This window comes from Conger conger, chromosome 11 (genome assembly GCF_963514075.1).
Source record: "Conger conger chromosome 11, fConCon1.1, whole genome shotgun sequence".
NCBI classification, from domain to species: Eukaryota; Metazoa; Chordata; class Actinopteri; order Anguilliformes; family Congridae; genus Conger; species Conger conger.
In genome coordinates, this window is record NC_083770.1 from 19822474 (window position 1) to 19847106 (window position 24633).

Genomic DNA, 24633 nt, shown 5'->3' on the forward strand with positions numbered 1-24633 from the left:
AGGGAGTCGGTAAACGGGGGAAGATTAGTTGGACGCAGTGGTAACTCCTTTGCACCGTTGTCACGACCCTTGAACTCCCTCATGACCTAACCCCCGGCAGGGGCCCACTCTAAGAATGTTTCTGGCGCTGGTTTCGGGGCGGGGGGTGCGACATAAACTATTTTGTTATGGGCTGAGAAGTAGATTACAGGAAAGACACACACACTGGAACCAGTGCTGTTAAGAGCCAACACAGAACACGACAGTGAGTTCTATACATTTTTGGACAGTGACACAATTTCAAAGGGTTCTGATTCCTACAAGGTCCACTGCAGGAAGAGAGACAGTCTGCACTCTGTGGATATTTACGTCCATATGGAGTTAACTGTGTACGAGTTACAGCCCTTTAAAATTGTGAGAACAGGCGGACCTGGTTTCAAATTTTATTTGTTTTGGATTCAAATATTGTTTCTGGCGCCCTTATGATCTTGCCTGATGCATTTGAGCCTTCAAGGAGGAGCAGGTGGGCGGAGTTTACACTGTTGGGATCATTTAATTTGTTCCAATGCACCAGGCAAGCTTAGTCAAACGCAGAAAAGTATTTGAATCCTTTACAAATACTATTTGACCCAAGGTCGGCCCGAACTATGTAGAAGGGGTTGGGGGGGGGGGGGGTGGGCAAACAGGTTAATCTTAGCAAATCCCAGGAGAGCTAATGGGGTTAATTACAGCAGGGCCTCGTTAGGGATTTTAGTTTTGGGGGGGGTTTCCTGGTGTTGTGGGTGGCAGTTAGATGGCCGTGTGCTACAGTGTTAGGCTAACAGCACAATGGCGGTATTGTGCGTAATTACACCCTGTTCTGGGGGTCCCTTTCATTGCCTCTCCTGTAAACGCGGCACAATTGTGTTCGCAATAATCCTCTAATTTGGTAAAATGAGGGGTTGAGGTTGCCAGATGCGAGCTTTAATTGGGGGGTCTGTCTGCTTGTGTTTTGTCCCGGGCGGTGTCTGCTGCATGGGGGGTAGATTTGGGATGGTGGCAGTGGGGAGGGAGGTCTGTTATTTGGATAGGCGAGCAGAGAGAGACGGGGTTTATAGGAGGCTAGCTGCCTGCCTGCTCATCTCTCTATGACATTACACTGCTGAGCAGGCCTGTCATACAGACCCTGTTTAGTGCCTCTTGTGTTTTGGAAGGTTTAATTTAAAGCCAAGTGTTTGTAAGCGGGTTTGATTATTGAAGATAACATTATGCAATTTAAGTGGAATTGTTGAGGTTATGAGATAAAGAGGCGACTTGTTGCTGTGAAAAGAACATGTTTTTAGGAGTATCTGTCAGTTGTTGTCCGTTTGTCTCTGTCTGACTGACTGTCTGTCTGTCTATCTGTCTCCCTGCCTGTATGCCTGTCTGTGTGTGTGTGTGTGTGTGTGTGTGTGTAAGTAACAGTGTGTATTCTGTGTGTGTGTGTGTAAGTAACAGTGTGTATTCTGTGTGTGTGTGTGTGTGTAAGTAACAGTGTGTATTCTGTGTGTGTGTGTGTGTGTGTGTGTGTGTGTGTGTGTAAGTAACAGTGTGTATTCTGTGTGTGTGTGTGTGTGTGTGTAAGTAACTGTGTATTCTGTGTGAGTGTGTGTGTGTGTGTGTAAGTAACAGTGTGTATTCTGTGTGTGTGTGTGTGTGTGTGTGTAAGTAACTGTGTATTCTGTGTGAGTGTGTGTGTGTGTGTGTGTGTTGAGATCCCCAGAGGCCCCCTCTGAGTGTGTTCCACTGAAAGGGCTCTCTGAGGGCGGAGGAATGATGCGTCTCGGGGCCGTGCCCCACGCGTGAGCGGTGACATTTGGAGCGGTCAGGGAGGGGCGGAGCCCTGCCCCCTCTCTCCGGCCGTGTCCGCCCGTGCTCAGGGCCTCGCTGGCACGCCAGCCCGGCGTGAGCAGCCGGGGCAGGAGGCAGATTTACGAGCTCCAGAGATGAGTTCCTGTCTGACAGCCCCTCTCTGCTTCTCCCCGACGGCGGGGCTTTGATGTCAGCAGCGCTCTCCACCTCGCGGGCCAGTGCGCTCATGTCCGCCTGAGGGAGGGGGCGTGGAGGGAGGGGGCGCGGAGGGAGGGGGCACACTGAGGTGATTTTATACAAGACCAAAACACTTGTTAAGACAGATTTTTTGCAGTGTTCTGTGTTTTTTTTACATGTCACAGTTCATGTGCTGAATTCCTGGAGACGGGATGAATATGTGCGCACTGGAGGTGGTGATTCATTGAGCAAGCGCTCAGCCGGAATTCCTCCAGGAGTATTTCACTGCGGCCTTGATCCAGAATGTGGGATTCAAATATTGGCCACAAATGAAACCCCTCTTAAAAGCCTATAGGTGCATGTTTTACTGACTTCTGTCCGAGGAGATTTACTGGGGCTTTCGGGACAAGCGCAGGTCCATGTGTCTGGCTCTCAGATGGAGCTTTCTGTGCTGTTTGTTCCACATTGAAGAGGGGTCGGGGTTTAGTGTGTTTCCTGACTGTGTTTGGGAGGCGACTCTGATGTGTGTTCCGGCCGCCCTATCTTTTGATGTGTGATGCCAATGCCATGCTGTGACAGTGTGTGTTTGTGTGTGAGCATCTGCCTGTGTACTATGTGTGTGTGTGTGTGTGTGCATGTGTACGTGTGTTTGTGTGCGTGCGTGTGCGTGTGTGTTTGTGTGCATTTGTGTGTATTTGTGTTGATATAGCATGCGATTTCCCATGATTCATCTCATCCCCCCTCAGATCAGGTTTTTGTCACTGCTCCAGTCTTAGCTTCAGCATCCCTCAGAACCCAATGGCATGAGCTGAACCGGCAGATCTCTCACTCTGAGCTGAACCACCAGATCTCTCACTCTGAGCTGAACCGGCATCTCTCACTCTGAGCTAAACCACCAGATCTCTCACTCTGAGCTAAACCACCAGATCTCACTCTGAGCTGAACCACCAGATCTCTCACTCTGAGCTGAACCACCAGATCTCTCACTCTGACCTAAACCACCAGATCTCTCACTCTGACCTAAACCACCAGATCTCTCACTCTGAGCTGAACCACCAGATCTCTCACTCTGACCTAAACCACCAGATCTCTCACTCTGAGCTGAACCACCAGATCTCTCACTCTGAGCTGAACCACCAGATCTCTCACTCTGACCTAAACCACCAGATCTCTCACTCTGAGCTGAACCACCAGATCTCTCACTCTGACCTAAACCACCAGATCTCTCACTCTGACCTAAACCACCAGATCTCTCACTCTGACCTAAACCACCAGATCTCTCACTCTGACCTAAACCACCAGATCTCTCACTCTGAGCTGAACCACCAGATCTCTCACTCTGACCTAAACCACCAGATCTCTCACTCTGAGCTGAACCACCAGATCTCTCACTCTGAGCTGAACCACCAGATCTCTCACTCTGAGCTGAACCGTGAGATCTCTCATTATGAGCTGAACCGCGACATCACTCACTCTCAGAGAGTTTTCTAAGACTCCACTCAATGCTGGCAATCAAGTTGAAACACTTGAATGCGACTGACATATGCGACTAGTCACGACTTGAAACTGGCTTCTGGGAGTAGTTAGGCAGGTTCCATAGCCCCAAAGTACAAAATACTACTGCGTGTGAAGCAGCGTTTCTGCTCTTATCATAACAGTCCTACACAAAGGCCCTGTGGGGCATATGAACTGTTTAATTCCAGCCGATAGACGTGAAGCCCGCTGAAAGAGCTGTGGTGTAAGAGGGGATTTGTTTTCCAGTGTAAACGTGCTCTAAATCCACAGCCACTGGGGGGGCCATTTTGTGGTACGGCGAATGAATGCAGCTGTTTGAGTCTGTGCCGTTCCATGCGTGGAGAGATTTCGCACATGTTGCACACCGCTGCCCACAGGCTGGATTCCTGGAGACGGGATGAATATCCTATCGGTGGGCTGGAGGTGGTGATTCACTGACCGAGCGGTGGAACTGGACGTGCTCCAGGAGTATTTTATTGCGGTCTTGATCCAGAATGTGGGATTCAGATACAGGCCACAAATGAATCCCCTTTTAAAACCCCTGTAAGCCTATGGTGTTTCATTATAAGCGTATTGCTGCATTTTTTACTGACTTCTGTCCAGTGAGATTTACAGGGGCTTCCAAGACAACGTTTAAAATGGCAGGTTCGCGTGTCTGGCTTTTCCGTAAACCTCAAAAGAGGTCCCGTGGGTCGGCAAGTCACGAAGATTTGTTATGGCACATGTCACAATGAATGGATCATGTTTGCGGATACGTGACTCTGACAGTGTCTTTCTCTCTCTCTCCAGGGCTCTGTTTAACTACGATGGGGCGAGCAACAACCTCAAGCTCTCCGACTCTGGAGGTAAAGTCACCTGCGCCATGATTGGAACCAGAAGGTTCTTCTTCTTCATGTGTTCTGTCAACAATGTGTTCCGCTGCCACCTTATCTCCTAAACGTCCGGCATTCCAACACTGATCCGGGATCAGACTGAACAATCGCAGTGCTGTCATAACCTGGGCCCCTCCAGAATTCTCAAATAAGGAATGAGTGGGAGTTGTTTGCATAGGAGGACCACAGGCACTTAAATCACTGGTCCAACGCGGGCCCTGCTTATCATGTCTGCTTTAATTTACGTGATTCGAAATGCCAATAGTTTTATGTGCTTATTCTATCTTAAACCATGGCACGCTTGCGAAAGATTTATCATGTTTTTATTATCTGCCACTCTCCCTCCTTCTCTTTCCTCCCTTCTCCTCTCCCCTTCACCTCCCTCTATCTCCCTCGCTCTGCCGGCTCTCCCCCCCTCTCTCCCGGAGCAGCGGGTGGCTTTTTGGAGTTGGCGGAGAAGTTTCACGCCAACAGGCCGCTGTACGGACTGTGCCGGATGAGTCCGCAGGAGTCGGGACAGCGGCGGATCGTGCTGATCGCCTGGGTGAGCCAATAGGAGCTGGCATAGCGTAGCACATGACCACTGGGACAGTGACCGGGTTCTCGTACTCTTACTCTGTTTTTTTACACTGAGAGAGAGGCCTGTAGCCTAGCGGAGAAGGTGAATGACTGGGACTTGGAAGGTGGGTGGTTCAAGCCCTGGTGTAGCCACCATGTGATCTGTGCTGCTTTTGGGTCCATGAGCAAGGCCCATAACCCCACATCGCTCTGGGGGGGGATTGCCCCCTGCCTAGTCTAATCAACTGTACATCACTTTGGGTAAATGCATCAGCTAAATAACTAGCATTTGGCCCCTGCCTAGTCTAATCAACTGTACGTCACTTTGGATAAAATAATTATGTTACATTGTCGATGACACAAAGGCTTGTGAGATATATGATACAATGAGGTAACAGAGAAAGTAAGGACCTTCATGTCCTGCTCTTTATAAAGCACATACAGGCTGTGTTATAGCCCTCCTGATAAAGCTGGTAAATAACAGGATTAATTGGATGGAAGTGAGGTCATTGGTATCTGTGTCAAGTTGTGATTGGAGGAGCCGCTGTGATTGACTGTTCCATTTCTGGACTTTTAGGTGAAAGGGCTTTTGAACTCGAGACAGCTCTTAGCTCTGGGCTCAGGGCTGGGGAGGGATGCTGGGAATGTTCTCAGTGCCTCTCCTGTTTCCATGACGACTCCTCGGAATGTTGTATAGGAGGGGTCATAGGTCGCATCTGTAGCCAGTGAGGCAGGGAGGCTTGGGAAAAGGGGGATGGGCAGAGTGGTTATCCTTGCCATTTACACACTTCCTCTGTGCCTCTTACACACACACAAACACACACACACATACACACAGACATACACACACACACACACACACACAGGCAGACATACCAGCACATGCACAGTTTCTCTCACGTAAACATGGGCACATATGCAAACACACGCACACACGTTCACTCACACTCAAGCATACATGCTAGCAGATGGAGTGCTTGCTGAAAACAAGACTACAACTACAAAAACTATTACTCGTTCTTTGAAAACAAAACCTTACATTTCCCTATATCAGAACCCTGAGACATCACATCGGAATGCTCCAGGATTGGGTTACCCCCAGAACCGGCCCCTGCACTGCTCGGGTGGGGGTAACAGTTTTCGAGATGATGCACTCGCCGTCCATACGAGAAGCTTGTCCCCAGATGACAGCTGGCTCAGTTTTGTGTGACATGCTCGTTGCCTTCATCCTTACCGGACACATTTCCCCCCATTGTGAGATTCAATCCTGGGAGTGTGGTCTCCGTGTGTCTGCAGGGATGCTGGGCTGAATGAGTCAGCACACAGAGGCTTGTCATCAGGACTTTTCTGTGCTTCTGGTGGTCTGTGATCCTGCTTAATTGGTGTCCTTGGTCCCGATGGCACCGTTGTAGCAGCTCCAAGGCGCCAGTTCTGTACTGTGCAGCTATGTGTCATCACAGACCACAGACATCATTGTGTTTACTGTAATCCTCGAATCAAATACGAGCTATTTTTACTGTGTGCAGTTTACCGGATACAGTACTTATGTGCCAACCCGCCAACCAAAGTTGATTTGAGTTTTTGCTGTGGACAACCTCAGACTCATACACACATTTGTGCACACAACACCCTCACACACACATGAAAACACACTCACACACACACAAACATACACGTACTGTACACTCAGTGAGCACTTTTTTAGGTATTTATTAGACTTATTGGTCTTCTGCTGCTGTAGCCTATCCACTTGAGAGGTTTGACACGTTGTGTCTTCAGAGATGCTCTTCTGTATACCACTGTTGTGTGTGGTTTTTTTTGCGTTACCTTACTGTCATCTTTGACCAATATGGCCCTTCTCCACTGACCTCTCTCATTAACAAGGTATTTTTGCCCGCAGAACTGCTGCTCACTGAATGTTTTTGGTTTTCCGTACCATTTTCTGCAAGCTCTAGAAACTGCATGAAAATCCCAGCAGATAACCTCTTGACCACGTCTGCATGCTTTTATGCATTTAGTTGCTGCCACATGGTTGGCTGATTAAATATTTGCATTAACAAGCTGGTGTACAGGTCTCCCTAATAAAGTGGTCCTGAGTATATGCCAACACACACACACACATCACACACACTTCCAGTAGTGTTATGTTTGTATGTTCAATGTCTCAATTTTTGGCAATGTATGAACAAGTTTCTCAACCTTTTGAAAACAATGGACCTTTGTGGCTAGTTGTGAAATAAATGTGAAATACATGATCCAAAATGTCTTAGGGCGAATAGAACTGTGATTTCCACTCAGCTTACCTAGTGTCTTGGCTGCTGTAGATACAGCTATTATTCCATGATTCCGGTGTGAAAGATGGGTTCTAGTCACTGCAAGCTGTAAAACGCGGGGCTCACTCAAATTACGTGATACCCTGGAAAAACTTTGTGGAAGCCATGTCTTGGTGGGCTGTGATGGTTTTATTGCTCCCCAAAAAATTTGTCTCAATATCCTGAAAAATATTTCATTTAAAGAGAGGCTCTGCTGTTAATGTTGCTAGTATCTGCAAAGGAAATTACCGGCAATGTTTTATTCCGCACAGATATTAGGAAGTATTTTTTCACAGAGAGTGGTCGCTGTGTGGAATATCATGCATATAGTGGAGGCAGATTTTCAAGTCTTGATATGGTGCTAGATACTATCTTAGGGACACTCTAAATGCTAGCATTGTTGGGCTGAATGGCCAGTATGTTGTCAGTATGTTATGTTGTAATAACTATGTTATAATTTGTTATTTAGCTGATGCTTTTATCCAAAGTGACTTACAGTTGTTTAGACTTGGTAGGGGAAAATCCCCCCCTGAAGCAATGTGGGGTTAAGGGCCGTGCTCAAGAGCCCAGCAGCTGTGTGGATCTTATCATGGCCACACTGGGGCTTGAACCACCAACCTTGCGGCTCCCGGTCATGTACCTCAGCCACCAGGCTACAGGCTGCCCCTATTGTGTCACGTGTTTTAATGGGCTGTTGTGATGTCTGCAGGTGGGGGAAGGGGTGGGAGAACGGCGTAGAGATGAGTGCGCCAGCCACATTCCCGCCATCAAGGTCTTCTTCAAGGTGAGCGATGATGTCACACTCTGTCCCTCTGTCCTCGTCTGTCTGTCCCTCCTCTGAGCGCCTCCCCCAGCAGTGATCTGGTTCTGTGTGGCCCCCCACTCTCTTTCCCCCAGCAGTGATGTGTTTCTGTGTGGCCCCCCACTCTCTTTCCACAACCAGAGAGAGTGTCCGGTACATCAGTATCAGATACCTCAGTATATACAGTATATATAGTTATATCAGTATATGGTACATCAGTGTCACTCATACTGAGAGTATTAGTTATATCAGTATATGATACATCAGTGTCACTCATACTGAGAGTATTAGTTATATCAGTATATGATACATCAGTATCAGATACAGTATCAGATACAGTATCAGGTAGAGTATTAGTTGCAGTATCAGTTACATTAGTATCAGTGCAGTACCAGTTACAGTATATCAGTAGCTATCTGATACATTAGTATCAGTGCAGTATCAGTTACAGTATATCAGTAGCTATCTGATACATTAGTATCAGTGCAGTATCAGTTACAGTATATCAGTAGCTATCTGATACATTAGTATCAGTGCAGTATCAGTTACAGTATATCAGTAGCTATCTGATACATTAGTATCAGTGCAGTATCAGTTACAGTATATCAGTAGCTATCTGATAAATCAGTATCAGTAAAGTATCAGATACATCAGTTTCGGGTACAGCATCAATATTAATCTACTGGCTGATTCAGGCAGCTGCATTTTCGTCAGCATTTCTAAATGAATATAAAGCCCTTGCTGCCCGCCCTCGGTCTAGGGTGTGAGTTCCACACAGAGCACATCTGTACATGGCTGCTCTGCTGCTCTGCAGGGAAAGCCAGTGGCAGAAAGTTAGCGATGCACAAACACTCGCTGTGTTGAGCAAGGGCCATCGCGTTCCAGCTCCAACATTTGGAAGCGTTCAGAAGGCCCATGAGCACGGCAGGAAATGAAGTGAACTCCTCTCTCCCTCCTCTCTCCCTCTCGGATGTTCCTGTTTGCGCTGAGCGGGAATGCGCCCCTCCTTTGGCGACTCTTCCACTGTTGATAAATAATCGCGGCCTCAGCGTTATCCCGTAGTTGCGGTTGTCAGCGCAGTGCGTCTGCAGGATGTGGTTTTGGCGGGAGATCTGTCCGCTTCCGCCTCTGCCCTGAGCATGTGTGATGCGATTGGCCTGAACACGATCGCAGGTGCAGCACAATCTGTCTCTCATTGGCTGATGGGTCAGGGGAAGGATAAGTGATAGAATAGCTGTCCCCAACCATCTGTGTGTGTGTGTGTGTGTGTGTGTATATGTGTGTGTTTGTGTGTGTATGTATGTATGTACGTATATGTGTGTGTATCAGTGTTTGTGTGCGTGTGTATGTGTGTCTGAGTGTGTGTGTGTGTGTGTGTGTGTGCGCGCTTGGGGGGCTTGTTTGTTATGATGGGGGATGTATAGAGTGTACCAGTGGGCTCTTGTACAATCACCAGGCTATGAGTGAATGATGTGACACACTCGAATCCCAGTGATTGTGTGCTGAGTAGACAGTCTGGAACGCTGGTCTGTGCAGTGCTGTGTTCTGATTGGCCCTACACAATACTGCTGTTTATTTAAAATTTCCATGCATCTGAAAGACACTTTTATGGGTCCTTTTCGTATCCAACCAAACAGGCTTATTCACAGATTCCCAAATAAAGGCATGTCACCCAGGCAACAGCTGAGGCATTCCAGGCATGGTTGTAGTGTTTTCTCTCTGGGAGGCTGAAAGGAATATCAGGCCTGGGAACCTTTGTGACCACCCCCCACCACGACAACCCCCCTCCCTCTTTCAAAAACTCCCATAACATCTTACCAAATCTCTGTGTATGCATATATGTGTGTGCATGTGTGTGTGTATGTGTGCATGTGCATGTCTGTGTGTGTGTCTGTGCATATGTATCTGTATGTGTGCATGTGCATGTCTGTGTGTGTGTCTGTGCATATGTATCTGTATGTGTGCATGTGCGTGTCTGTGTGTGTGTGCATGTGTGTGTTTGTGTGCATGTGCATGTCTGTGTGTGTATGTGCATGTCTGTGTGTGCATGTGTATGTGCATGTGTGCGTGTGTGTGTGTGTGTGTATGTGTCTGCATGTGTGCGTGTGTGTGTGTGTGTGTGTGTATGTGTGTGCGTGTGTGTGTGTATGTGTCTGCATGTGTGCGTGTGTGTGTGTGTATGTGCATGTCTGTGTGTGCATGTGTATGTGTATATGTGTGTGTGTGTGTGTATGTGCATGTGCATGTCTCTGCATGTGTGCTTGTGTGTGTGTGTGTGTGTGTGTGTGTATGTGTGTGCGTGTGTGTGTGTGTGTGCGTCTGCGTGGGTGTGATGAACGGTCAGGGCAGGCCCATCACAGACCCCCACCCTCAGTTGCTTTCTGGGTAATCAATTCCCATACCTCTGATTATTGTCAGATGGACTCTAACAAAGCCAATAAACATGTCTCTGTGAAAGTGTTCTGACATGGGAGGGGCCGCCCCCTGATTATCCAGTGAGCCGAAGGCACTGCAATCCAGCCAGGCGAGGGAAAAACACCCCAAACCGCCCATTCCAAAATGCTGCGGCAGATCTTCAGAAGTTTACAGGTTTAAGACATTTAATAGCCCCAGGGCTGGGGCATATGTGACATTTGAACTGTCTAAAGTGTGAGGTCACAAATATGTGATTAGAATGTTTCTTAACTGAACATTCTAATGCTGATGTAACAACCACTATCTGGTAACTGAAAGGAATGGAGTTCTAGAACTCTGACTTAGAATGTTGAAAGAACATTCTAAAAAAATCCTACTCTTCAAAGGGTTAAAGCGCACAGCAAAGCTGTTCCACACACTCCAGTCTCCAGCCCTGTGGGGCATCTGCTCAGTCTCCAAACTCAGAAAATGCCAAGTCAAACATACCTGCAGATGAACTCTCCTCATTCAGGGGAAGGGCTTTATTTAACAAGTGATCGCTCAACACTTAAGAGTATTCACTTAAAAAAAAAATACATTGGCAGCCCTTTCCAAGGACTTCCAGTTAATCAGCTTTTTATCCCATCCAATTTGCAAGACAATATAAGATGGGAGAGTTTTGTAGTAACTCTAACGATGCCGCAGGTTCTTCTTTTACCCCAGGCTTCCCATGGATCACTCATAATTCCCAGGTATTAATTCAGACAGTCGTCGCTTTGTTGTTATAATCTGAACCATTCAAAACTTTATCCTGATTATGAGAGATAAATCAGGTCTTTGTTTACTTTGTGTGTCAGAGCCTAGAGCAGGGATCATTAGCTCTGGCCCGAGAATCAAAATTCTCATTCTCTCAGATAATTAGTGCTACTGTTTTCGCACCTGACTCCCCTGTAAAGGGAGAGTGGAGAACCAGCAGTTTATGTTCCCTGACCTACAGGAGCCACCTTGTTTTGTCCTTGGTCCGGTGCCCCAAGGTAATGCGGAACCTGGCGCGGGCACAAAACAAAATGGCGGCTGTGTGGACCAGTGTGTGCAAACGGGACGCGTTCTGACTTGTGTGCCAACACGAGCTGAGCTCCTCTGCCCACCCTATTTCTCCGCTGCTGATTTCGCCCTCTCTGCAGATGTTTTCTTGGAGCAGTCAGACCTTGTTTCTGGGGGGTGCGGTGGCCGCGGGCTGAATAAAGATCCAGATCTGTGGCCTTTGTGTAGCAGCGCCAGCTTCCTAAGCGCTCTGTCAGTGCCGGGGATTACAGCCGGATTCTCCCAAACTTCCGTCCTCCTGCGTGTCTGGGCCGGAGGATCGCGCGTGTGCCCGCGTTATCGGAGTCCTTTTCAGGACCCGCAGGAGAGCCTTCCCTCCTCATTCGGGGGGATGCGGGTCAAAGGTTAGGTTGGGAAATGTTGAACGTAGGGCTTCTGTGACTGGTTTTGATCTGGGTGGGATTGTGTGGTGAGAGACACACGTCGTCCAGGAGCTTGTCTGGTGTATCGGAACCTATGAAATGCTCTCAAAAAGTGCACTCAATTGCACCAGGCAAAACCAGTCAAGCACAGAAAAGTGTTTGAATCTAAAACAATGGCTCAGGCAGTAAGAGCGGTCGTCTGGCAGTCGGAGGGTTGCCGGTTCGATCCCCTGCCCGGGCTGTGTGGAAGTGTCCCTGAGCAAGACACCTAACCCCCAAATGCTCCTGACGAGCTGGTTGGCGCCTTGCATGGCAGCCAATCGGCGTCGGTGTGTGAGTGTGTGTATGAATGGGTGAATGAGAAGCATCAATTGTACAACTCTTTGGATAAAGGCGCTATATAAATGCCAACCATTTACTTGACTTTATTTGACCCAGGTCTGGTCTGGGGTGTGAGGCATATTCAGCATGGCTACAGTTTTAGTTTTAGTAAGCTCACCCGAAATGAATCTTTGATTGGTATGAAACATCAAACAAGGTTTCCATCCATGGTGGATCTTCATCTGGCACTGATTCTGATAGGCTGAAAGGCAGGGCGTGGGCAGGATCAGGCATCAGATGGGGGGAGGGGGGGGGGGGGGGGGTTAAGGCACTGTGGTTCTTAATGGGGCCTGTGTCTGTCCCAGAATGCCCTGGGGCATACATGCTGTAATGGGAGGGGTAATAACAGACTGTGAAGAAGCTCTCAGTGTGAGTTCATTCATCTTTCCTTTCCCCCTGGTTCTGTACAGTTAGAGAGAAGTAAGGAGTCTTTAGCGCTGCCCTCAAATACACAGTCCCTGTGAGCTCAGATTAATGACCCAGCTTAACAAATGGACAGGCTATTAGTATGCACGTGTGTGTGAGTAAGTGCGTGTGTGTATACATTGTGTGCATCTGAGTGTGTGTGTGTGTGTGTCTGTGTGTATACACTGTGTGCATCTGAGTGTGCGTGTGTGTTTGTGTACACTATGTGTCTGTCTGAGTGTGTGTGTATCTGTGTGTATACATTGTTTGTGTCTGTGTCTGTGTACACTATGTGTGTCTGTGTGTATGTGTGTGCGTGTGTACACTATGTGTGTGTCTGTGTGTGTCTGTATGTGTGTGTGCGTGTCAGAGGACGGTAAGCTCACACAGTTAGCACACACACTGAAACAGGGCCTGTGACCAGCAGGGTTTAATCCCATACAGAGCCACGGCTTCAAGGCTTGGGCCCTGGCCAACGGTCATGTGACGTCCAAACCCTTCCCCTGGGAAACACTGGCAGCCCACTTATTGTTCCATTCTTGCTTCCTATTCAATCTCAGCAATTTAATGGGTATAAATTCAGGAGAGGGAATTATTTTAAAATCATTATCAAATTCCTTTCTTTTTTTAAACAGTTTTCAGAAACATGGAAAGGACTTTTTTTTGCCAGAAATGGACAGAACTTCCACTGAGGGACGTGTCGGGTGGTGTACAACTCAAAACTCATGCATCAGCTAACGTCTCCTAGCGCCCAGATGTGATTCCCGCAGCCTGGCTCCCCCCCCCCCCCCCTCATTATTACCAGATTCTGTTGCACAGCAGCCAGGCCAAGAGTAACACACTGGGCAGGATTTCACATACCTCCAGCAGATATGGAGAGGGATGGTGGCGGGGGGTGGGGGGGTGGTACGTGGGGGGCATTGAAGAGAGGGAGAGGGAGTAAGAGAGAGAGAGAGGAAGGAGGGAGGGAGAGAGGGGAGAGAGAGAGGAAGGAGGGAGGGAGAGAAAGAGGGAGAGAAAGAGAAAGCCTTTCTTTCCTGCTCCTTCCTCTGTTTAGAGTCTTATTCTCCAGCAGAATTCCATCTGACGTGGTTTGGCTCTCTCTCTCCGTACATGAACAGAGGCAGACAGGATACAGGGGCGTTTGGGGGGTGAGGGTCGTTAAAGCGTAAGTTTAATGAGCGTTACCGTGACACCTACAGAGAACCCCAGCCCAGCCAACCACAGCTCAGCCCACAACTGAGTCTGCTCACTGGCCAGATATGCACAACTGTCACCACTTCACTGTGGGTCTGCCATGGTCTGCTTCATTTAGAGAGTGAGAGAGGGATGTATGTATTGTTCTAGCTGTGGCCATTATTGTTATACTTTAACACTTAATAGTTAATATATATTATATATTGTTACATTTATCATCACCATTATTATTATTTTCAGTATTATTTATATGTGTGCTTTGGCAATTTGCCTTGTTAATAAAGCTACTTGAATTTGAATTAGAGAGACAACGAGTATATTGCTGCATTCACATAGCAGAATTAATATTCAAACATGCGGAAAACATCTCTGTTTTATGAGGTTTTTATGGACACATAGATAGGATATGAACAATGAACTGTAAATTCATCCCATTTCTATCATAATATCATAGTCACTCTCAGGCTCTCTCTTGCTTCTCTTTCACTTGAAAATTGGGCTCACTTATTTCAACTACCTGAACTAAATGTTTATATTGATATTACACTTTCTCTGTTGAGTGAGTGAATAAATTATAAAGGAAGTAGAGCCAGGGGACAGGAAGTGGACTCTCAGAAAGGAATATCATCTTTTTGTGCAGTGTCTTGACAAGAAATCTTTACATTTTTTCTGGGAGTTCAATATGATGGCCTGTTAAAAGCAGGAAGATATGTTTTTCACTTGCTGACTTAAATGCTTTAAATTCCTTCCATCAATGTTCACTGTGACATGCAGTGTGGTAAAGATTCCGTTTATAAAAGGCGCTAAGCAATGTAAACATTGATTGGTTGACCGACGAATCTCTCATTTTCTCTCCTCTTGCCTGTCTGTCTTTCTCTCTTTTGTTCTTTCATTCCTTCAGGAGGCGAATATCTTCATCGCCGCTACCCGCCCAGAGGACGTGACGGAGGAGAAGGTTAACAGTATCGTCAGTAAGACAGCAGCCCCACCGGAGCGTCTGAAACGGAGCCCCCGGGCCGTGGAGAAGGAGGAGACTGTGGTGCGTCTCCGTTTTGTGCAGTACCTGCTGCAGCCACACGAGGGCAACCCTTCACTGTTTTACCAACAGAAGCAATTCTGCCGATGGCTATTCAAATATTAAATGGCTTAGCAGTTTGTCTGTGCCACCTTTCTAATCACCTGTCTCACCTTCTCTCTAAACCGTGTTAACCCTTTAAGGTGTTATGAGATTATAATGTTCTTAACTGAACATTCTAATGCTGATGTCACAATCAGTACTGGTGAAGTGTTCTCGAACACTGACTTCGAATTCTGGGGAAAAAAAGCATACCAGGAGACAGCATTACGGCATTGTTTGTGCCTTCATATTCAAATATGTATATATTTTTTGCATAAAAGCAAGTGGTAGATGCACTGTATGTGTTAGTGCATGGTTATTACAGTGTAATGGATTTTGTGTAAGCGGCCATGTGGTGATTCTTATTTCTTTCTGTGCTCAGGGAACAAACTACAGGAAGACAAATGCAGCCATGGAGATGCACAGAATCAACAGAGAGTCCTTCTGGGCACGTGCAGAGGTGAACACTCCCCTCAGTTATCCACAAGGGTTTCATTTATGGGATGCAATCCCCCCTCCCAATATTAAACAGCCCAAATACCACCCTGCAATGAAATACCATTATCAGGATTAACTGATCACTGCGGTTTTTGGTGATTGCAGTTCTCAGGTCTGCATTTTAACCCCTGGAATGTTCAATCACTGATGTTCTTGTTTATCTGTTCATGTATGCTGATGTGCTTCGTGGCTTTCACGTGTCAGTAATGGAGCATGGGGCTACTCCTGGATTCCTGAACGAGCCTCACCTGTGTGCGTTGTGATGAGTCATTAAACACGCTGCTTCCCTGTCCCGCAGCGTGAGGAAGAGGAGCGTAAGGAGGAGGAGCGCCGGCGGGCCGCGGAGGACAGGAGGAGGCTGGAGAAAGAGAGGCTACTGCAGGAGCGCCGAGAGGAGGAGGAGCGGGACCGCAGGATGGAGGAGAAACTGCAGCAGATAGAGGAGCAGAGGTCAGGAGTACTAATACACACACACACACACACACACACTCACACACACACACACACATACACACACATACTCACACACACACACATACACATACATACTCACACACACACTCACACACACACACACACACACACTCACACACACTCACACACACACAGACACACACACACACACACTCACACACACTCACACACTCACACACACTCACACAGACACACACACACACACTCACACACACTCACACACACACACACACACATACACACTTACACACACACACACTCACACACATACACTCACATACACTACCCACACACATACATACACATGCACCCATACTTTTCTGATGAAGAAGTCAGTAAAAGACAATGGCGGCCCCTCGTGGTCCCACAGATGTAGTGCAGCAGTGTAATCTTATGGATGTGCAGAGCATAGAAGCAAGTTGTCACAGTTTTCATAGCTGCCATACACTGCTTCCAGTATATGTAAGCATGACTCTGCCCTTCAGGAAACTGCAGGCCAAGCAGGACGCTGAGATGCGGAAGCTCGAGAAAACTAAATGGGTGAGTTAAACCCCGGATCGTAACACAGTCAAGTGCTCATCAACTGCTTTTTGGGGCTCCTCTTCAACATTATGAGTTCACCCAGGTCTGAGTGAATGAGACAGACAGGTTACCTTGTTCATGAATCAGAATGATTGGGTCTGGGGTCAGGAGGTCTCTGTGTATCTCTGCTCATGTGTGTGTGTGGTTTGTGTGTGTGTGTGTATGTGTGTGTGTGTGTGTGTGTGTATCACAGGAGCAGCAGCAGAGGGAGCATGAGGAAGACATGAAAGCTCGTTTCAGACGCAGCGAGTCCATCGAGAAAGCAGCTGTGAGTCCGTCTGTCCATCTGTCCATCTGTCCGTCTGTCCATCTCTTACCACAGTTTGTCATGATAACTCCCATTCTGCTCAGTGATCACCAGTCACACAGAGCACACAGTGAGTTTACGTGACGTGTAATTTCACCCCCTGGCCAGCAGGAGGCAGCAGCGCTCGTGTCTCAGCGCTCCATGAATCCGCGAGAGTTCTTCAGACAGCTGTCGTCCTCGTCGTCTACGAGCCCCGGCTCCCCGCGCACAGGTGAGGAGACTCTGTGCTCGATTGATCTTGCCTGGTGCAACTGAGCTGACCATGAGGACCAGAAAGCGGGATTTGCACTTTTTTGAGTGTTTCATAGATACCAATAGTTCAGTAAAGCGTAGAAAAGTATTTGAATCCAAAATAATTCATATTTGTTTCTGTTTAGGGGAGGAGGTGAACATCTTATTACTGTTCGTAACTGAACATTCTGATGTTATAGTAATTACTACTAATTGAAAGCAGTGGAATTCTAGAAAAAAGAACATTCCAAAAAAATCCATACTTACACTTATAATGGAATGTATTACATTTTTATCTGTACTGTATAATTTATCTGGAAAGTCTCTGGAACATATTGGAAAAAACAAGCTTTATTAATAGTTGTGATGATGATGATGCCGATTCGTTTGATTATTATGATGATGATCATGATGATGATGGTGATAATGATGATCATGATAGTGGTTGATGATGGTGATGTGGTGGTGATGATGATGGTGATTGTGATTATTATGATTCTGATTATTACTGTGATGATTATTATTGTGATTATGATTCTGATTATTATTGTGATGATTATTATTGTGAGTGTGATTGTGATTATTATGATTGTGATTCTTGTGATGGTGATTGTGATTATTGTGATGGTGATTATGATTGTGATTATTGTGATTGTGATGGTGATTATGATTGTGATTATTGTGATGGTGATTATGATTGTGATTATTGTGATGGTGATTATGATTGTGATTATTGTAATGGTGATTGTGATGGTGATTGTGATGGTGATTGTGATGGTGATTATGATTGTGATTATTGTAATGGTGATTATGATTGTGATTATTATTGTGATGATTATTATTGTGATTATTGTGATGGTGATTATTGTGATGGTGATTATGGTGATTATGATTGTGATTATTGTGATGGTGATTGTGATGGTGATTATGATTGTGATTATTGTGATGATGATTATGATTGTGATTATTATTGTGATGATTATTATTGTGATTATTGTGATGGTGATTATTGTGATGGTGATTATGATTGTGATTATTGTGATGGTGATTATGATTGTGATTATTATTGTGATGATTATTGTGATGGTGATTGTGATTATTGTGATGGTGATTATGATTGTGATTATTATTGTGATGATTATTGTGATGGTGATTGTGATTATTGTGATGGTGATTATGATTGTGATTATTGTGATGGTGATTATGATTGTGATTATGATTGTGATTATTGTGATGGTGATTATGATTGTGATTATTATTGTGATGATTATTATTGTGATGGTGATTGTGATTATTGTGATGGTGATTATGATTGTGATTATTGTGATGGTGATTATGATTGTGATTATTGTGATGGTGATTATGATTGTGATTATTGTGATGGTGATTATGATTGTGATAGTGACTGATTATGACTCTCTCTCTCTCTCTGCAGTGAAGCCTCCGTTCCGGCGGTACCAGCGCAGCCTGACGGACACGGCCTTCATCTTCGGCCGCCCCGTCACCCCCACCTCCCCCCACCGCACCTCCCGCAGCCCCCCCCTGGGGTCCCCCTTCAGCCGCACCCCCACCTCGCCCTTCTGCCAGCCCCTCTCCCCCACCAGCCCCACCTTCCTGCCCTCTGTGTCCCCCCAGCGCTCACCCCCTGCCCCCGCCAGCCCCCCTGCTCCCTCTCAGCCTCTGCCCCAGCGCCCCCCCACCCGCCTGGACCCCCCTCCCTCTGCGCCCCTCCCTGACGCACCGGAGAAGCCCAACGGTAAGACTGCGTACCCGCAGAGACCCGACCCTTACATATGTCACTATTATTATATGCCATCGACATCTTATATGACAAGTAATAAAATATAGAATAAAGTGTTTCATAATTAAGCATACATTATAATGTACTGTATAATGACATAAGTTTGGTGTGGGTGCTGGCTTATTTTTCTAGCCCATTAAATAATTCAGTAATTAAGTTATTCAACAAATCAACTCATTGCCCTAGCTGAAAGCCACTGGTTAGTGAAATTTGGTGCTTTACTGCAATTACAGAACAAATGCCTGTGGGTGTGTGTTTGTGTTTGTGTGTATATGTGTGTGTGTGTGTTTGTGTTTGTGTGTATATGTGTGTGTGTGTGTGTGTGTGTGTGTGTGTTTGTGTTTGTGTGTGTGTTTATGTGTTAAACTGCACTGTGTGCGATGGTATTGCAGCTCATATTTGTTGAGGTCTTCCTCCCTAATGAATAATTCCATGGTGACAGTATTGACTCTGATTACAGCCCCTCTGACTCCGCCCCCGTCCCCTCCGGAGGTGTACGTGGCGACCCGCATGCTGAGTGACCTGGAACCCGAGGCCGACCTGACCGTGCAGGCTGTGCTGGTGGACACCAGCATCGCCTCGGTGGCTGAGGAAGAGGAGGAAGAGGAGAGGAAGCCGACGGAGGCTGAGCCAGCCTCTCCCTTGGAGGAGGGCGCGTCTCCACTCGCCGCCCCCCTCCCGAACGCGGGCGTCCACACAGAACCGGGCCGGTCCGAGGACGGGCCGGTCGCCGCAGTGCTCGTCATGGCAACAGAGCCGTCCGACAACGCTGACCCTCAAGAGGAGGAGGAGGAGCCGACGGTGATTGACAGGGAAGAGGCAGGACCGCCCGGCGGCTCCGAACCAATGGGCTGTGCTCCTGGCGTGGCACCAATCCTGAACAAGCAAGCTGAGGAGGAGGAGCCTGACGCTGTCAATCATCCAGACCAGAAGCCAATCATAACAGGTATATTTATTATGTTGTGTTCCCATTAGTTTGAATTAACTTGACTTGCCTCAAAGAAATAACCACCAATGTTTGCACACTTTATAAAAATGCTAGACTAATGTGCTATATATAGCGTATTTAATGTATTTAATGTGCTTTGAGGTGAATAGAATTCACTGCAGTTCGCAAAAAAATGGCTTCCACATTGAGAAAGGTCAATCATGTATGAATTGATTGTCTTGACTTTTTGATGCGATGTGACTTCTCTGTTATCTGTGCTGAAATATACTGTGTCATAAACTGCATCATATATCATGAATTAAGTCCGGTGGGGGTGCAGATTTTTTCTAGTCCAATATAATGTAATTAAACAAATGGTAGGGCTTAATTTTATTTTACAAGGCTGTATGAAACGAGCTGTAAAATGTATTTTCATAATACTGAACAATTTTGTTTTATTGTTCTTAAATCTGAAATCGAATTAGGTTCCTAATTATTACACAAGTACCTCGCATTTAACCAGTAAATACCTATTTATTAATGGTGTGTAAAATGAAGCCTCACCCAACCAATCACAATCTCTCTTCCCAGAGGAGGCTACAGGTGCGGGGGGCGTACAGGAAGTAGCTGAGCATCCGACCAATGGGATGAGCCCTGAGGAACATGGCATCGAGGCTGTGGAACAGAACGGTACAGGTACGGCAAGCACTGTGGGACATTTCCGTTTGAAATTTTTGCCATTTGGGAGGCAGCCTCATCCAGAGTGGTGTACACATTTTACAGTCTATAAATACATTCCACTGCTGGTTATTTGCGGGAGTGATTCAAGTTGATCTTTGTGCAAGCGCACAACAGCTTGGCCCCTCCCGGGAATCTAACCTTACGGAGTAAAGGCTGTTCCAGGCAAGGAGCAATGCAAGGGAGATTTCATGTGGCCTTGCGTGCCGAAATGTGCAGTCACGTGTGCTGCAGTTCCACTCATTTCCACTAGAGGTGCGAAACATAAACAGGATGTAAATACAGTTCAATGAACAACTACAAATGAAGAAGCAATCTTTTCCGCTTCTTTTCACTCCAACCTGATTAGACCAGGCTGCCACTGTGTCGATTGGAGGTGTGTAGCCTGAGATAAGACGAAAAGACGTTGGTAAATGTGCGTACGGTATGTCAGCAGAGAGCTTGAGTATGTTGTGAGTCTGCGTTCACGTTTGCATGCCTTGCGTAGAGTATGTAACAGGCCAGTTCCCTATCTGTTTTCCTACACAGCCATACCCTACTCTGTGTATTACCGTATGATGCAAATAATCATAAAAATATAAAAATATAATCTATTAACTAATCTATCCCTTCTCAGAGCGGTCCCTCAGTCCCTCTGAAACAGATCTGTCTCCCTGTGCCCTGAGGCATGATGGGACAGGAGATGACATCATCACCGAGCGCACAGAGAATGGGGAAGAGGTAACACTGCCCACAAATCACACATTCCCTCTGCTCCAAGCCCCACACGTCTCCTGCCTTTTACTCCTCACACGCTTCTCATCTTTATCCACGTCATTTACAAGATACTGTAGAATTGCCTGAATTCCTGAGGTTTATGGGACTGCAATATTCCAGGAAACCAGCTGGTGTTTAGTTTCAAGACTTGCTGACGTTTAAGACGCATGAATAAATTAATTTTTAGAGTAAACGTGTAGCCTTGTTGAGGATGAGTGTTTGGTGTACTTGTGTGGCATTACTTGGACTGTCCTTGTTAGCTGTAGGACTAGAAGGAGTTGAAAAGTTCCTCTGCTTGACATGACAGAGCCTTCAGCTTCTGGCCAAAAATAGTTCTGTTAAGCTTATTTACTGTACAGCTGATTTGAATATAAATTAGTCAAGCTGCTGCCTGTCTGTTGTCTGTCTGTATGTCTGTCTGCCTGCCTGCCTGTCTGTCAGTCTGTCTGTCTTTCTGTATGTCTGTCTGCCTGCCTGTCTGTCTGTATGTCTGTCTGCCTGCCTGTCTGTCTGTATGTCTGTCTGCCTGTCTGTCTGTATGTCTGTCTGCCTGCCTGCCTGCCTGCCTGTCTGTCTGTCTGTCTTTCTGTATGTATGTCTGTCTGTCTGTATGTCTGTCTGCCTGCCTGTCTGACTGTGTGCAGTAAGTATGTTCTATTTCACTCTGTGATGTGATCTGATGTTGATGTTGAAAGTGAATCTCTCTCTTCTCCTCCTCGTCCTGTCTGCCACAGGACTCTCCCGACCGGAAGGTGTGTGTGCGGGCTCTTTATGACTACCAAGCAGGTGAGGACGTTTTCTATCGCTGCTTTTCTCCCGATTTCTTTCTGCAACTCTATTTTTATTGAGGGATCAGTAATCATATACAGTCCCCTCCAAAAGTATAGGAACAGCAAGGCCCATTCCTTTGTTTTTGTAATACACTGAACACATTTGGGGTTGAGATAAAAAAGATGAACACGAGACACAAGTTCAGAATTTCAGCTTTTATTTCCTGATATTTACACCTAGATGTGTTAAATTACTTTGAACACAGCACTTGTGGTATCAGACCACCCAATTTTTAGGTGAGCAAAGCTATTGGAACAGATAGTATTTAAGTAAATGAAAGTAAATAACACTTAATCTTTATTGATGATGTAACTCATGATGGCAGCAGCAGGATGAATTCAGAAGTCTACAAAAACATTCTGTCTGTCAACTTATGAAGAAATGCTTCCAAACTATCGTGCATGAACATCGTGCAGCAAGACAATGACCAAAAACAATGAGCCAACATCACAAAGGACTTCATACGGGAGAAAAGGTGGAAGCTTTAAATCCCCAGACCTTAACCCAATTGAGCATGCATCTCACCATAGAAGAGAAAGGAAAAACCCCTCAAAACAAACAACAACTGAAAGAAGCTGCTTTTTGCCTGGAAAAGCATGACAAAAGAACTGCAGCTGTTTGTCAATGGATCGCAGGCTTGATGCAGTTATTGCAAGCAAGGGATATGTTACCAAATATTAAGTGTTATGTACTTTAATTTACCTAAATACTATCTGTTCCAATACTTTTTCTCACCTAAAAATTGGGTGGTCTGATACAAAAGGTAATATGTTTCAAATCTAAATACAAATACCAGGAAATAAAAGCTGATGTACATCTTTTGACCTCAAACTCAATTGTCTACACTGTATAGCAAAAACAGAGGAATTGACCTTGCTGTTCCAATACTTTTGGAGGGGACTGTATTATCTATTTTCATACATATAACCCCTCATAAACCCCCCACCCCCAATCTCATCCTCCCTGACTTTTGTTGTTATTTCGCTGAACTGCTTTTGAGTGCTTATTCCTGTTTATCAGCTCTTTATAGGGCGGTCTGTAGCGTAGTGGTTAAGGTACATGACTGGGACCTGCATGGTTGGTGGTTCGATCCCCGGTGTAGCCACAATAAGATCCACACAGTCGTTGGCCCTTAACCCTGCATTGCTCCAGGGGAGGATTGTCTCCTGCTGAGTCTAATTAATTGTACGTCGTAATATAGTGGATGGATTGTGGTTAAGTTGAGATGTCTTCCTATTTGTGCATTTTTCCCACTCATGTTTGAGTGTTTCTTCCGAATGGAGAGTTCAGGCCTGTTTGTTTTTCCTTTGTATTCCCCCTGCAAATTGAATTGAATTGAATTAATTTAATCAACTGCTGAAAAGATGTCATGAGATACAGGCCACAAAAACTGTAATTACAGTTTGGATACATTTGCTTCTGCAAAGTCTATTGTTGTTATGACAGATTAGTCACCTTCTATAAATCTCATTGTTTTATGCGTTGGATCTGGCAGTCAAACCACATTCTTCTCATGGCAGGAGGTAGAGGTAATGGGTCTTCCTCTTTGAGCTCAGTTAGACCCACGCCTTGGGTAATTGTCACCAGGACACTGCAAGCATTAGTGATTTGGAATGCCAGCCAAAGGGGTGTGGGGTTAGGATGAGTGCAATTCAGGTATCCAGTTGGTTAGCATAGCATGCAGGGAAAATTCCTCATGGGAATTCAGCCAAGGACTTAATTGCTGAATAAAACCCAGAACTGCTCCTCTTTTTACTTCAGTGTCAAAATGTCAAGCAGGTGGCACAGTCAGTCAGTAAGGGCACAGAGTTTAGGCTGACCACTGCAAAGTAGGTTCCGTGCCAGGATCCAGTCGATGCTTTCCCCTAATGTATGTATTGTTGCTTAGCAATTAGTTGCAACAAACAAGGTGGATAAAAAGTGGTGGCTGTCTGGCAGGTTAAATGATAAACAAGCCTCTGGGCTTTGAGCAGTAGTCTGGTCTTGGGGTGTTAACTATTGTTCCTGATAAGTGTCCCTCTGCCCTCGGAGTGACTTCTTCTATTTTTTGTTTTTTGTTTTTTTACTGTTTCCCAAGAGATGATAAAAGACTATGATAGAGAGATGTAAGCTGGTTTTGAGACGGTCACACTGATTTAATTATAGGTGTAGCGCTCACGTGGTGACATGACTGCAGTCTCAGCAGCTCTTTTTTGGGGAACTGCCTAATCTTCCAACCCCCAATGACCCTCCTGTCTCCCCTGTCTCCCCCGTTGCAGAGGACGAATCAGAGCTGTCCCTGGAGCTCGGTGACATCATCAGCGTCGTGGAGACCGTGGACAATGCCTGGTGGAGGGGCTGCAGCAAAGATGGCCGCCAAGGGCTCTTCCCAGCCAATTATGTGGAGACCATCTAAGAGAGAGTATCACAGGCTCCAGCAATGCTCTTACAGGCAGACGGACATTGACACACATACACACACGTGCGCGTGCGCTCCCCTCCC

The 24633-nt window shown here is 46.2% G+C and overlaps 1 protein-coding gene across 1 annotated transcript in view; it reads left to right on the forward strand.

Moving 5' to 3' along the window:
* si:dkey-40c11.2 (drebrin-like protein A) overlaps nt 1–24633 on the forward strand; it is a 47520-nt gene extending 22887 nt beyond the window's left edge. Inside the window, exons 2-16 of the mRNA XM_061261681.1 lie at nt 4291–4346; nt 4805–4917; nt 7953–8027; nt 14790–14927; nt 15388–15465; nt 15802–15953; nt 16463–16517; nt 16753–16827; nt 16978–17077; nt 18533–18853; nt 19359–19844; nt 20418–20522; nt 21181–21284; nt 22055–22106; nt 24410–24633. Of these exons, the coding sequence (XP_061117665.1) occupies nt 4291–4346; nt 4805–4917; nt 7953–8027; nt 14790–14927; nt 15388–15465; nt 15802–15953; nt 16463–16517; nt 16753–16827; nt 16978–17077; nt 18533–18853; nt 19359–19844; nt 20418–20522; nt 21181–21284; nt 22055–22106; nt 24410–24546 (2047 nt within the window). The 3' untranslated portion in view covers nt 24547–24633. The remainder of the gene's footprint in view (nt 1–4290; nt 4347–4804; nt 4918–7952; nt 8028–14789; nt 14928–15387; nt 15466–15801; nt 15954–16462; nt 16518–16752; nt 16828–16977; nt 17078–18532; nt 18854–19358; nt 19845–20417; nt 20523–21180; nt 21285–22054; nt 22107–24409) is intronic.